A 13,158-nucleotide genomic window follows, 5' to 3' on the forward strand; every position below is an offset into this window, starting at 1 on the left:
TAAGTTAAATAAGCAGGGTGACAATATACAGCCTTGACGTACTCCTTTCCCAATTTGGAACCAGTCTGTAGTTCCATGTCTAGTTCTAAATGTTGCTTCTTGACCTGCATACAGATTTCTCAAGAGGCAGGTCAGGTGGTCTGGTATTCCCATCTCTTTAAGAATTTTCCACAGTTTGTTGTGATCCACACAGTCAAAGTTAATACAGTATGAATACAGTATCGCATATTTGAAAGTTGCTTAAAAGTTCTCGTCATAAGAAAAATAAATTTGAAACTATGTATGGTGACAGAAGTGAACTAGATTTATTTCGATCTTTTTGCAATATATACAAATGTTGAATCATCATGTTGTATCTTTGAAACTGATAAGTCAATTATACCTCTATAAAGGTAATAATAATGAAAAATTAAAATCTTGTTTGTACAAAACTTCTATGTGAATGTTCACAATGGTATTATTCACAACAGGCAAAACGTGGAAACAACTCAAATGCCCATGAACTGATGAGTGGATAAACAAAATGTGGTATCTTAAAACATATACCCCAAATATGTTTTTTTTCTGTGTGTGGTTTAGCCGCTCAGTCGTGTCTGACTCTTTGCAATCCCATGGAGTGTAGCTGGCCAGGCTCCTCTGTCCATAGGATTTCCCAGGCAAGAATACTGGAGTGGGCTGCCATTTCCTCCTCCAGGGGATCTTCCTTGTCCAAGGATCCAACTGGTGTCTTCTACATTAGCAGGCAGATTCTTTACCACTGAGCCACCAGGGAAAGCGTCCCCATAATCCATTGCTGTGTCAGTCTTGCCTCTTCATCTTTACCTTGACTTTCTTCTTCAAATTCTGTCTTGTTCCCCACCCCTCAGATGAAGTGGACCCAACATCTTGTCTTGTTCCAGGGTCTCCTCTGGACTTATACATGCTTATTTTTGTTTTGTTATTCATCGTATCTTCTTTATCTCTCTCCCACTGCCTCTCTCTCTGTCTCTCTTCTCTCTCTCTCTGATCCCTTCCTCTCTCCCCTCCTGCCTCCCTCTCTCTCTCCCTGCCTGGGAAAGAACTGGGCCCCATGGATCTTCCCAATTTGGACCCCAGACAGTGCTGGTCTAGGGTGTGGTGGGAAGAGGGGGCACAGATTCCTTGAATCCTGAGGGTGGGTGGAACAGATGAGAAATTCAGAACACTTAAGGCTACTTTCCTAAAGTGCCCCAATTTGGGGAGCCTTTGGGGAAGCTGTGAGTTTGTGGCTCCCCTGTGGTGAAGAACCTGAGGCGGGGGTGGTGTAAGGACCCAAGATTTGCTAGCCTGTGCCTGGTACCTAAAAGGCATTATTACATGGAAACTTGGAAACTTTGGTTTCAAGGACTTGAGGGGAGAGAGACATCCTAGGTATGTGTTTCTGCTGCCCCGTGTGTCTCATTGTGGAACTGCATGAACTGAGTGTCTAGACCAGCACCAACGTCCAGCTTTGTAGAACAGCCATCCTCAACCTCCCATTACATTGTGGGTCAATTCGTCTGAAAAGATCCCTTTAGGAGGATGTCAAGTCATCAGGCAGCCTCTAAGGTGCTATGATCTCCAAATCCCTGTCCCCTGGTATTTACTCCATGTATAATACTCTTGCCTTGAATATGGGCTGGACATAGGACTTGCTTCAGACAAATGTAATACAGCAAAAATGACAAAAACTCATTCTGATGTTGGATTATAAAGATTGTCTGGTTGTGCCCTCCTCCTCCTCATCTTCACTCATCTCTCCCCCCCCTTCCTTTTTCCCTCCCTCTGTCACTCTCTTTCTGTCTCTGTGTGTGTCTCTGTCTCTCTCCCTCTTTCTCTCTCTGCACTATGAAAAGGTCTATATGTCCAGGCACTGTTACCAATCAGCAGAGAACTGAGATCTTCTCAGTGTAAGACTGGAAAACAGATCCTCTATCCTCAGTCAAGGTATGAGATGACCACAGTCTTTGCTAACATCATTTTTTTGTTGTTGTTGTTGTTTTGGCCACATTGTGTGGTTAGTTAGACCAGGGATTGAACCCACACCTTTTACAGTAAAAGTGGGAGTCCTAACCACTGGACCGCCAGGGAATTCCCCTTTCTAGCATCTTAACTGCAACCTTATGAAAGACCCAGAACCAGTCACCCAGCTAAGCCACGCCCAGTTTTCTGACCTAACAAGACCACAAGATAATGACTGTTGGTTGTTTTAAGCTGAATTCTATGTTGGGTTTATAATACTTGCAGGATTTTGTTCCAGGATTAAGAAGTGAACAAATCTAAATATATATTAAAATCATGGGGGTCTTCCCTGGTAAAGAATCTGTGTAAAGAATCAGTGGTAAAGAATCTGCCTGCCAATGCAGGAGACATGGGTTCAATCCTTGGTCCAGGAAAATTCTGCATGCCACGGAGTAACTAAGCCTCAGGTACTGAGCCCGCATTCTAGAGCCTGGAAACTACAACTATTGAGCCCACGTGCTGCAACTACTGAAGCCCCAGTGCCCTAGAGCCCATGCTCCTCAACAAGAGAAGCCACTGCAATGAGAAGCCAGTGCACTGCAACTAGAGCGTAGCCCCCGCTCACAACTGGAGAAAAGCCTGCGCAACAGTGAAGACCCAGCACAGACAAAGATAAATAAGTAAATAATTACATTAAAATAAAAGCATGGACAGCTCCTTACAACTTATTTAAATATTGGCTTATGTCTGACTTTGCACATGCAGTTCCCTTCCTTTGGCATACTGTTCCCATCTCCTTCCCAGGAATACTTCCCTCTTCCCTGATTCAGCAGGACTCAGTTCAGAAGTCACCTTATAATAGAAACTGGTTGCTCTCAGAAGTCCCCAGATTAAAATACCATCCCCAATTGTCTCTGTCACATACCCTTCCTTGTGCCTTTGAAGTCCTTCTCACCATTGGTAATTATCTGGCACAGAGATCATCTCTTTATTTATTGTTGTTTTCCCTGCTGAATGGGGAATGGTTGCTTTGCTTTCTATTGTTTAATTTCTTTTTAAAATTAATATCAGTGAAATTAACTTTTTTTTTCTATTGTGCCATCCTTGGTATGTTATCCTACGTATAGATATGTGGGATTTGGGAAGTAGAGGACCATTTAAATTTTTTAGCACCTTCAGAGTCACTGCTCTGATATCAAGATGCAGAAGAGTTCCATCACCACTCCCCTCCCCCACCACAAAATTCCTTGTACTAAACCTCTGTAGTCATAAGAAAGGGCTTTGTTTTTTCTTTCTTGCTTGCTGCTTTACAGTCAGCGCTCGTTTGTTGAATGACTGAATAAAACATATATCAATGCCAACAAATGTGGGAAGTTGATATTGTGAGGGCTATCAGGATAACTCTCTCCTGGAGTTGTGGTCTTAATTTCTTTTCTCTCTCTCTCTTCTTAAGCAGGCTTCTCAGTGCGGTGGCTTCTCTTGTTGTGGAGTACAGGCTTTAGATGAGAACGCTCAGTAGTTGGAGCCCACGGGCTTAGTTGCTTCATGGTGTGTAGGATCCTCCTGAACCAGGGATCCAACTGTGTCCCCTGCATTAGCAGGTGGACTCTTAATCACTGGACAACCAGGGAAGTCCTATATAGATTATTAAAATCGGGACCATTTCTAAAGTCTTTATTGAATTCGTTACAATATTGCTTCTGTTTTATGTTTTGTGTTTTGGCTGTGAGGCATGTGGGGTCTTAGCTCCCCAACCGGGGATCGAACCTGCACCCCCTGCATTGGAAGCCGAAGTCTTAACAGTTGGACCATGAGGAAAGTCCCCTATCTACATGTTTAGTTGGAATATAGTTGATTTTCAAAGTTGCATTAGTTTCAGGTCACCACAGTGATTCGGTTATACATATACATGTATTCTTTTTCAGATTCTTTTCTCTTACAGGTTATTACAAAGTATTGAATAGAGTTCCCTGTGGTATACAAGGGATTGTAACCTTGTTGGTTATCTATTTTATGTATAGTGGTGTGTATATGTTAATCCCAAACTCCTAATTTATCTTCCCTGCACTTTTGGTTAGTTTGTTTTCTATGGCTGTGGGTCTATTGTTGTTTTGTAAATAAATTCATTTGTATATATATTTTTTAGATTTGTGCTCTTAACTTCTTTTTTGTTATAGCTTTCCAAAAATAATTTTATTTATTGGTTTTTGGCTGGGTTGGGTCTTCGTTGCTTTGCACAGGACTTCTCTAGTTGCAGCGAGCAGGGGCTACTTTTCGTTGCGGTTTACGGGCTTCTCACCGTGGTGGCTTCTCTTGTTGTGAAGCACAGGCTCTAGTGAGTGGGTTCAGTAGGTGGGGCCTGCAGGCTCTAGAGCATGGGCTCAGTAGCTGTGGTGCATGGCTTAGTTGCTCTGGGCCTGGCATGCGGAATCTTCCTGGTCGAGGGATTGAACCCGTCTCTCCTGCGTTGGCAGGTGGACTCCCATCCACTGTGCCTCAAAGGAAGTCTGCTCTTAACTTCTTAACAAAAAGCAAGACAGAGATAGTTTGGCTGACAGAATCTTAAGAGATTTTTATTGAGGCATTAATGAGATATTCCTCATTGCACAGGAGAGGGAGGGAGGTAAACAAGTGCTTCAATGCAAACAGGATACAAGCGGAAAGGTTTGCACGAAATTCTATGAGCCCCTGAGTTCTGATAATTTCCTGTCTCTGGACATTCCAATCCTCTCCCAACCAGCATTGCAACGATTTGCCTTCATATGGCAGGAGGATGAAGGGAAATTTCGAGGAGCGCTGTGGACCAACTTTCACCTGATTTTTGGTTTTTCCAAAAAAGGACCCGACCAGACTGATGGGTTCCACTTCCTTCTCCAAACTCCAGTATTCTTAAATTCTGGATTTTATTCACCAGAAAATGGAGGATTTCACTGTCTTTCCAGTCTACAACAGGGCCAGGTCTGGAGGTCTGTTGTTTCAACTGAAAAAGTCTAATTTAATACTCTTGAAAAGAAAGCAACAGTGATGACCCTTAAAGATTATTTATGGTGATACTCAGTCCTTATAACAGTGAGGTCATGTCCCCAGGAATAATAATACGTGTGCATTCAATCTATCTGCCTTCTTTTCTTAAAAAAATAAAAAATAGGTCCATCAAGCATATAAGCAATCCAGCTTTGAATGAGGTTGTGTCAAACTAATATGCCATTCTCAAATGGTAATTTATTTAAAAGATTAAGATATTTGAATGGATAAAGAAATGTGGTACATATACACAATGGAATATTACTCAGCCATAAAAGGAATGAAACTAGGTCATTTGCAGATAGGTGGATGGACCTAGAGACTGTCATACAGAGTGAAGTAAATCAGAAGGATAAAAACAAATATATATTAATGCATATTTGTGGAATCTAGAAAAATAGTATAGATTAATTTCTTTGCACACCAGAAACAGAGACACAGATGTGCAGAACAAATGTGTGGACACCAAGGGGGAAAAGGTGGTGGGGTGGAATGAGAGATTAGGATTGATCCATATACACAATTAATACCATGTACAAAATAGACAACCAATGAGAACAGACTATATAGCATAGGGAACAGTCTGTTCCCTCAATGCTCTGTGATGACCTCAATGGGAAGGAAGTCCAAGGAAGAGGGGATGCATAGCTAATTCATTTTCTGTGAAGCAGAAACTAACACAACATTGTAAAGCAACTATATTCCAATTAAAAAAATTAAAAAATTAAGTTGTTGAATACAAGAGTGGGAGAAGGAGATAAAATTGTAGATGAGGTAGGATTGGCCAGAGGTTGGCCACCAGAGGTGGCCGAGGAAAGAGGCATGTGGGAGCTTATTAAACAATTATGTCAGCATTGTGTGTGTTAAGATTTTCTATTAGAAAAAGTTTAAATAAATAATTGAGAGATTGTTAAAAAAAAAAAAAAGAAAGGAAAGCTACAAAAGCAAATTAGATGTATGGTTATGCAAAGCCATTCTGCTTAAGATGATGTCAGCTGCTTAGCACCATTTGAAAATTTCTGGTCCCATTCAAAGTCATCACTCTTTCCATTTTAGTCGTAAATCTCCATATAAGAGGTGCAATGGTAAAGAATCTGCCTGCCAAGCAGGAGACACATGAGATGCGGGTTCAACCCCTGGGTCAGGAAGATCTACTGAAGTGGAAATGGCAACCCACTCCGGTATTCTTGCCTGGAAAATCCGATGGACAAGGGAGCCTGGTGGGTTACAGTCCATGGGGTCGCAAAGAGTCAAACACGACTGAGCACACACACACACAGGCACATACACTCCATATGAGTATTAAGACTACTCCACGATAGACATAAATATGAAGTATCGCCCTTATAGGAACTTTAGAATGATGAAAAGAGCTCAAAGAAACATGATAAGATGGCAGAAATGTGCAATGAATAGCTCTCATTTCTGGTATCAGTCGTGTTACTACTTATTGCAATGCATGGAATAAGTAATGCAATACATGCATAGGTATATATTGAGAAGAAGACATACCTCAGCTTTCTTCTGGTTTAGAGGTTCATCATCAAATTGACTAATATTCTCTTTGTCTATGAAGATAAATGCCACAAGTGATGGTTCTTCACTTTCTTAGTGTATGGTCTGAATCTCTTTCTCCCTTGGGCCTTTGCACAACTTTTATCTAACAGAAGCCATCTTGCTCCCCAAGAAGATAGGATAAGTGATAGGAAGGGTGGACAGCTCATTCAAAGTTGCTCCCTGATGTTGGTCCCTGCAAGTCAAGTTAACTGGTTCTTTGGAGAAAGTCCATGCTCTTAGCTTGGTCCTAAAGCCCTCAGGACCTAGCATTCTCCAAGTCATTCACTATAACTGGACTTCTCATTTCACAAATGCATGTTTTTCTCTCTTTCACTTGCTCTCTCACCTTTGCACATGTTGTTGCTTTTCTGAGGCACTCTTTTTCTCCTCCTTTTGCCTGAACGACACCACCTTATACTTCAGGTTTCTGTATCACCTCTCCCAGGAGACCTTCCCTGATTCTCCCTTCCAGACTCTGTTGGAAATTCCTACTATAGTCTATCCTTCCTCTTATGTTTATATTTCATTTTACTATAACTGTCAATTGATTAATTATGGATGGAAGTTCGTGACATTGTGCAGGAGACAGGGAGCAAGACCATCCCCAAGAAAAGGAAATGCAAAAAAGCAAAATGGCTGTTTGAGGAGGCCTTACAAATAGCTTTGAAAGGAAGAGAAGCAAAAGGCAAAGGAGAAAAGGAAAGATATACCCATTTGAATGCAGAACTCCAAAGAATAGCAAGGAGAGATAAGAAAGCCTTTCTCAGTGATCAGTTCAAAGAAATACAGGAAAACAATAGAATGGAAAAGACTAGAGATCTCTTCAGGAAAATTAGAGATACCAAGGGAACATTTCATGCAAAGATGGGCTCAATAAAGGACAGAAATAGTATGGATCTAACAGAAGCAGAAGATATTAAGAAGAGGTGGCAAGAATACACAGAAGAACTGTGCAAAAAGATCTTCATGACACAGATAATCAAGATGATGTGATCACTCACCTAGAGCCAGACATCCTGGAATGTGAAGTCAAGTGGGCCTTAGGAAGCATCACTACAAACAAAGCTAGTGGAGGTGATGGAATTCCAGTTGAGCTATTTCAAGTCCTAAAAGTTGATGTTGTGAAAGTGCTGCACGCGATATGCCAGCAAAGTTGGAAAACTCAGCAGTGGCCACAGGACTCGAAAAGGTCAGTTTTCATTCCAATCTCAAAGAAAGGTAATGCCAAAGAATGCTCAAACTACCACACAATTGCACTCATCTCACACACTAGAAAAGTAATGCTCAAAATTCTCCAAGCCAGGCTTCAACGATATGTGAACCATGAACTTCCAGATGTTCAAGCTGGTTTTAGAAAAGGCAGAGGAACCAGAGATCAAATTGCCAACATCTGCTAGATCATCGAAAAAGCAAGAGAGTTCCAGAAAAACATCTATTTCTGCTTTATTGACTATGCCAAAGCCTTTGACTGTGTGGATCACAATAAACTGTGGAAAATTCTGAAAGAAATGGGAATACCAGACCACCTGACCTGCCTCTTGAGAAATCTATATGCAGGTCAAGAAGCAACAGTTAGAACTGGACATGGAACAACAGACTGGTTCCAAATAGGAAAAGGTGTACGTCAAGGCTGTATCTTGTCACCCTGCTTATTTAACTTATATGCAAAGTACATCATGAGAAATGCTGGGCTGGATGAAGTACAAGCTGGAATCAAAATTGCAGGGAGAAATATCAATAACCTCAGATATGCAGATGACACCACCCTTATGGCAGAAAGTGAAGAAGAACTAAAGAGCCTCTTGATGAAAGTGAAAGAGGAGAGTGAAAAAATTGGCTTAAAGCTCAACATTCAGAAAACTGAGATCATGGCATCTGGTCCCATCACTTCGTGGGAAATAGATGGGGAAACAGTGGAAACAGTGTCAGACTTTATTTTTGGGGGCTCCAAAATCACTGCAGATTGTGACTGCAGCCATGAAATTAAAAGACGCTTACTCCTTGGAAGGAAAGTTATGACCAACGTAGACAGCATATTAAAAAGCAGAGACATTACTTTATCAACAAAGTTCCGTCCAGTCAAGGCTATGGTTTTTCCATTAGTTGTGTATGGATGTGAGATTTGGACCATAAAGAAAACTGAGCTCTGAAGAATTGATGCTTTTGAACTGTGGTGTTGGAGAAGACCCTTGAGAGTCCCTTGGACTGCAAGCAGATCCAACCCGTCCATCCTAAAGGAGATCAGTCCTGGGTGTTCATTGGTAAGACTGATGTTGAAGCTGAAACTCCAATACTTTGGCCACCTGATGGGAAGAGCTGACTCGTTTGAAAAGACCCTGATGCTGGGAAAGATTGAAGATGGGAGGAGAAGGGGTGGACCGAGGATGAGATGGTTGGATGGCATCACTGACTCGATGGGCATAAGTTTGAGCAAGCTTCTCGAGTTGGTGATGGACTGACTGAACTGAACTGAACTGAGGGAAGCCTGGCATGCTGCAGTCCATAGGGTCGCAAAGAGTTGGACACGACTGAGTAACTGAACTGAACTGATAACTGTCAAAGAACTCCAACTCTCAACTATAAACTTCAAACTATAAGGATTTTTGTTGCTCCTGTTCATGACTCTATGTTCAGCATTTAACGTCAAACCCAGGATACGTACTCAATAAATATTTCTTGAGTGCTCACTCATGGCTCAGTTGGTAAAGAATCTGCCTGCAGTGGAGGAGATGCAGGTTCAATCCCTGAATCTGGAAGATCCCCTGGAGAAGGAAACCACAATCTACTCCAGTATTCTTGCCTGGGAAATCCCATAGTCAGAGGAGCCTAGCAGGTCACAGTCCATGGATTCGTGAGAGAGTCGGACATGACTGAGTGACAACACAGCACAGTAGATTCTGAACCAGAATAAATCCAATCTGCTAGAACTAGACTGATCCTTGTAGAAGTACAGCATGAGACATGCCCCAAAGAACACTTAGTGGTCCCAATAATTGAGTAAATAGTTACAGGGTTATCTTGAGCTTCTGCAATTCAAAATTTAAAGTGGTACTCTCCCAATCCATGCAATTCCAGATTTTTGCCCAAGGACCCAGCTGTTTACATCATAACTCCCTGGAAGCTTCCAGGTGTTCTGTTGGTCAGGAGGATGAGGTGATTTTTCTGTTGACCAGCTTCATCAGGGCCGCCTTCAGGTCTCTGTTCCTCAGGCTGTAGATAAAGGGGTTCAGCATGGGGGTGATGGCAGTGTACATCACAGCAGAGGCTTTGTCCTTCACGGCTGTGTGGATGGATGAAGGACACAGATAGACCCCAATGGTGGTCCCGTAGAAGAGTACAACCACGGAGAGATGGGAGCTGCAGGTGGAAAAGATTTTCTTCCTGCCTCCTGCAGAGGGCAACTTCACGATGGCCACAATGATGCGAGCATAGGAGGCCAGAATGCAGATGAAAGGCGTGGCTATGACCATCCCTGCCACAATGAGCACAAAGGCCTTGTTCACAGAGGTGTCACTGCACGAAAGTCTGAGGAGCGGGGTGAGGTCACAGAAGTAGTGAGGCAACTCATTATTGCCACAGAAAACCAGACGGGCCATCAGGAGGATGTGGGTGAGGGAGATGAAGCCGGAAAACACCCACGGGCTTCCAACCAGCAGGCTGCAGAGGCGTGGGCTCATGATAGTGGTATAGTGTAAGGGGTGACATATAGCCACGAACCTATCATAAGCCATCACGGCTATTAAGACACTGTCCATGATGCCAAAGAAATGCAAGAAGTACATTTGTGTCAGGCAGCAGGAATAAGAGATGGACTTGCTCTTGATTTGGATGTTCACCAGCATCTTGGGGACAGTGTCAGTGGCCAGGCAGAAATCAACCAAGGAGAGATTGGCCAAGAAGAAGTACATGGGGGTGTGGAGGTGGGAGTCTGTGCTGATAGCCAGGATGATCAACAGGTTCCCCACTACTGTGACCACATACGTGCAGAGAAACAGAGCAAAAAGGAGAGTCTCCTGTTCTGGCTTTTCTGAAAGTCCCAGGAGGATAAACTCAGAGGAGCTGGTTTGGTTGTCTGGTTCCATGGATATGATTCCTCTGGAAATATAGAAAGGGTGAAGTTACATTAATGCTATTGAAATGATTCTGGAAAATTCAAAGAGATGAGATTACCTTTAATTTCCGTGCATGCCTGTGCTCAGTCATGTATGACTCTTTGTGAGCCTTGCCAGGTTCCTCTGTTCATGGGATTTCCCAGGCAAGAATACTGGAGTGGGTTGCCATTTCCTCCTCCCAGGAATCTACCCTAAATTTCCAATCTGGACTAATTATGATGTCTTGTATATGACTTGTATAAGTCATGACTTATAATTATGACTTATACTTATGACTTATATATGTGTTCCATCTTGAACCATTGATGTAGTGTTTACATCTCTTATGTCAAGCTTTGGCTCAAGGTTGCTCCCTTGAATATCTCTGATTCAGACAAAGACCGACAGTAAACCATGCATGAACTCTGGCTGAGAAAACTACTAAAGAGTTTACTTCATAACAAAACAAACTGAATCCAGAAAAAAGCACTATCTGAGAAGCAATGATCAACCAAGAAATTCATAGTAATGTAGAAAAAATCTGAACAAAGCATTGTTTTAAAATAGTAATAATACAGGCTTCCCTGGTAGCTCAGCTGGTAAAGAATCTGCCTGCAATACATGAGACCCCAGTGCGATTCCTGGATGGGAAAGATCCCCTGGAGAAGGGACAGGCTGCCCACTCCAGCATTCATAGACTTTCCTGGTGGCTCAGATGGTAGAGAATCCTCCTGCAATGTGGGAGACCTGGGTTTGATCCCTGGGTTAGGAAGATCCCCTGGAGGAAGGCATGGCAACCCACTCCAGTATTCTTGCCTGGAGAATCCCATGGACAAAGGAACCTGGTGGGCTACAGTCCCTGGGGTTGCAAAGAGTCGGACCCAACTGAGAGACTAAGCACACACACAACTTGTACCTGTACTGTGCTCGGTTGTGTCCAACTCTTTCAGACCCTACGGACTGTAGCCCGTCAGGCTCTTCTGTCCATGGGATTTGCCAGGCAAGAAATACTGGAGTGGGTTGCCATTTTCTCCTACAGGGGATCTTTCCAACCTAGGGGTTGAACTCACATATCTTGCATCTCCTGCATTGCAAGTGGATTCTTTACCAGCTGAGTCATTGGGGAAGCCCATGCATGTAAATAAGGGGGATTAAAATACTATGCAAAATAATATGAGACAAAATGGGGAATTAAAATTGTTGTAATGTTTTTGTGTTGAGTTGCAGGAAAATAGAAACTGTGAACATTTTGGACTTTCTACAAAAATACACATGATTAAAGTTTAGGTGTAACCACTTAAATAATGGGTATAGAATATATAACTTTAAAATTATAGTAGGGATATGACAGGCTTCCCTGGTGGCTCAGCAGTAAAGAATCCACCTGCCAATGCAGAAGATGAGGGTTGGATCCTTGGGTGGGACCTCAACTCTGAAAAAACAAAAAAACCTTCTTGGTAGATGTCTCATGGTTTTCAGAATTAATTTCCAGACTTACAATTTCAGACTCCTAACTCTCAGACTTGAATTTCTGCCAACTCAATTTTTCTACCAGGATAATTTGCATGAATGTAGTGTTTCTCAGAAGGTAAAGAATCTGCCTAAAAGCAGAAATCCTGGGTTCCATCCTTGGGTGGGGAGGATAACCCAGAGAAGGAAATGGCAACCCACTCCAATATTCTTGCCTGGAAAAATCCCATGGACAGAGGAACCTGGCTGGCTACAGTCCATGGGGTCACAAAGAGTTGAACATAACTGAGCAACTAACACTCACTCAGTGTAGAAAGATGGAAGCACTGAGATAACTGGATTCAGACAGACCAGGATTCAAATTCTGGTTCCATTACTTAGTGACCTACTAACCTCTCTTGGTGGCTCAGTGGCAAAGAATCCACCTGCCAGTTCAGGAGACATGGGTTCAAAGCCTGGGTTGGGAAGATCCCCTGGAGAAGGAAATGGCAACCCACTCCAGTATGCTTGCCTGGGAAATCCTATAGGGTCACAAAGAGTCAAACACAACTGAGCCACTAATGATAACACCCACCGCCTCCCCCTGACCAGCCTCTCTAAACTTCATTTTCTGTATCTTTATCCTTGGGAGTGATAATACCCACCTGGATTTTCTTAGAAGATGAAGTGATGTAGCCCATGGAAGGTGAATGAAAGAGTCCTCAACAATATAGTATGATCTCAGCCAACATTTGGCAGCATCATCTCAGGTTTAAGGAAGGGCTGTGAAAAGAGAAATACCTGGGTGTGATTCATGGGCTCATTGCTTACTAGCTAGGTGATCTTGATTTATTTTTATTTTTTAAAATCGGAGCATAATTGCTTTGCAATGTTGTGCTAGTTTCTGCTGTACAACCATATAATTCAGCTAAAAGTATACATACATCCACTCCCTCTTGAGCCCTCCTCCAACCCCCATCCCTACCACCCCTCTAGGTCTTCACAGAGCACTGAGCTGAGCCCCCTGTTCTATACAGCAGCTTCCCACTTAGCTAGGCGATCTTAAGTGAGTTACCTA

At 42.7% G+C, this 13,158-nt stretch overlaps 1 protein-coding gene across 1 annotated transcript; it reads right to left on the reverse strand.

The window, feature by feature from the left end:
* Positions 1–3,407: 3,407 nt before the first annotated feature.
* LOC145508927 (olfactory receptor 1M1) lies at positions 3,408–10,622 on the reverse strand. Its single transcript, XM_081496689.1, has one exon. It carries the CDS (start codon positions 10,620–10,622, stop codon positions 9,681–9,683), a length of 942 nt encoding a protein of 313 aa, XP_081352815.1. The 3' UTR covers positions 3,408–9,680.
* Positions 10,623–13,158: the final 2,536 nt, after the last annotated feature.

The sequence above is a fragment of the Giraffa tippelskirchi genome, chromosome 6 (genome assembly GCF_054371585.1).
Source record: "Giraffa tippelskirchi isolate mGirTip1 chromosome 6, T2T-mGirTip1v1.2.pri, whole genome shotgun sequence".
NCBI classification, from domain to species: Eukaryota; Metazoa; Chordata; class Mammalia; order Artiodactyla; family Giraffidae; genus Giraffa; species Giraffa tippelskirchi.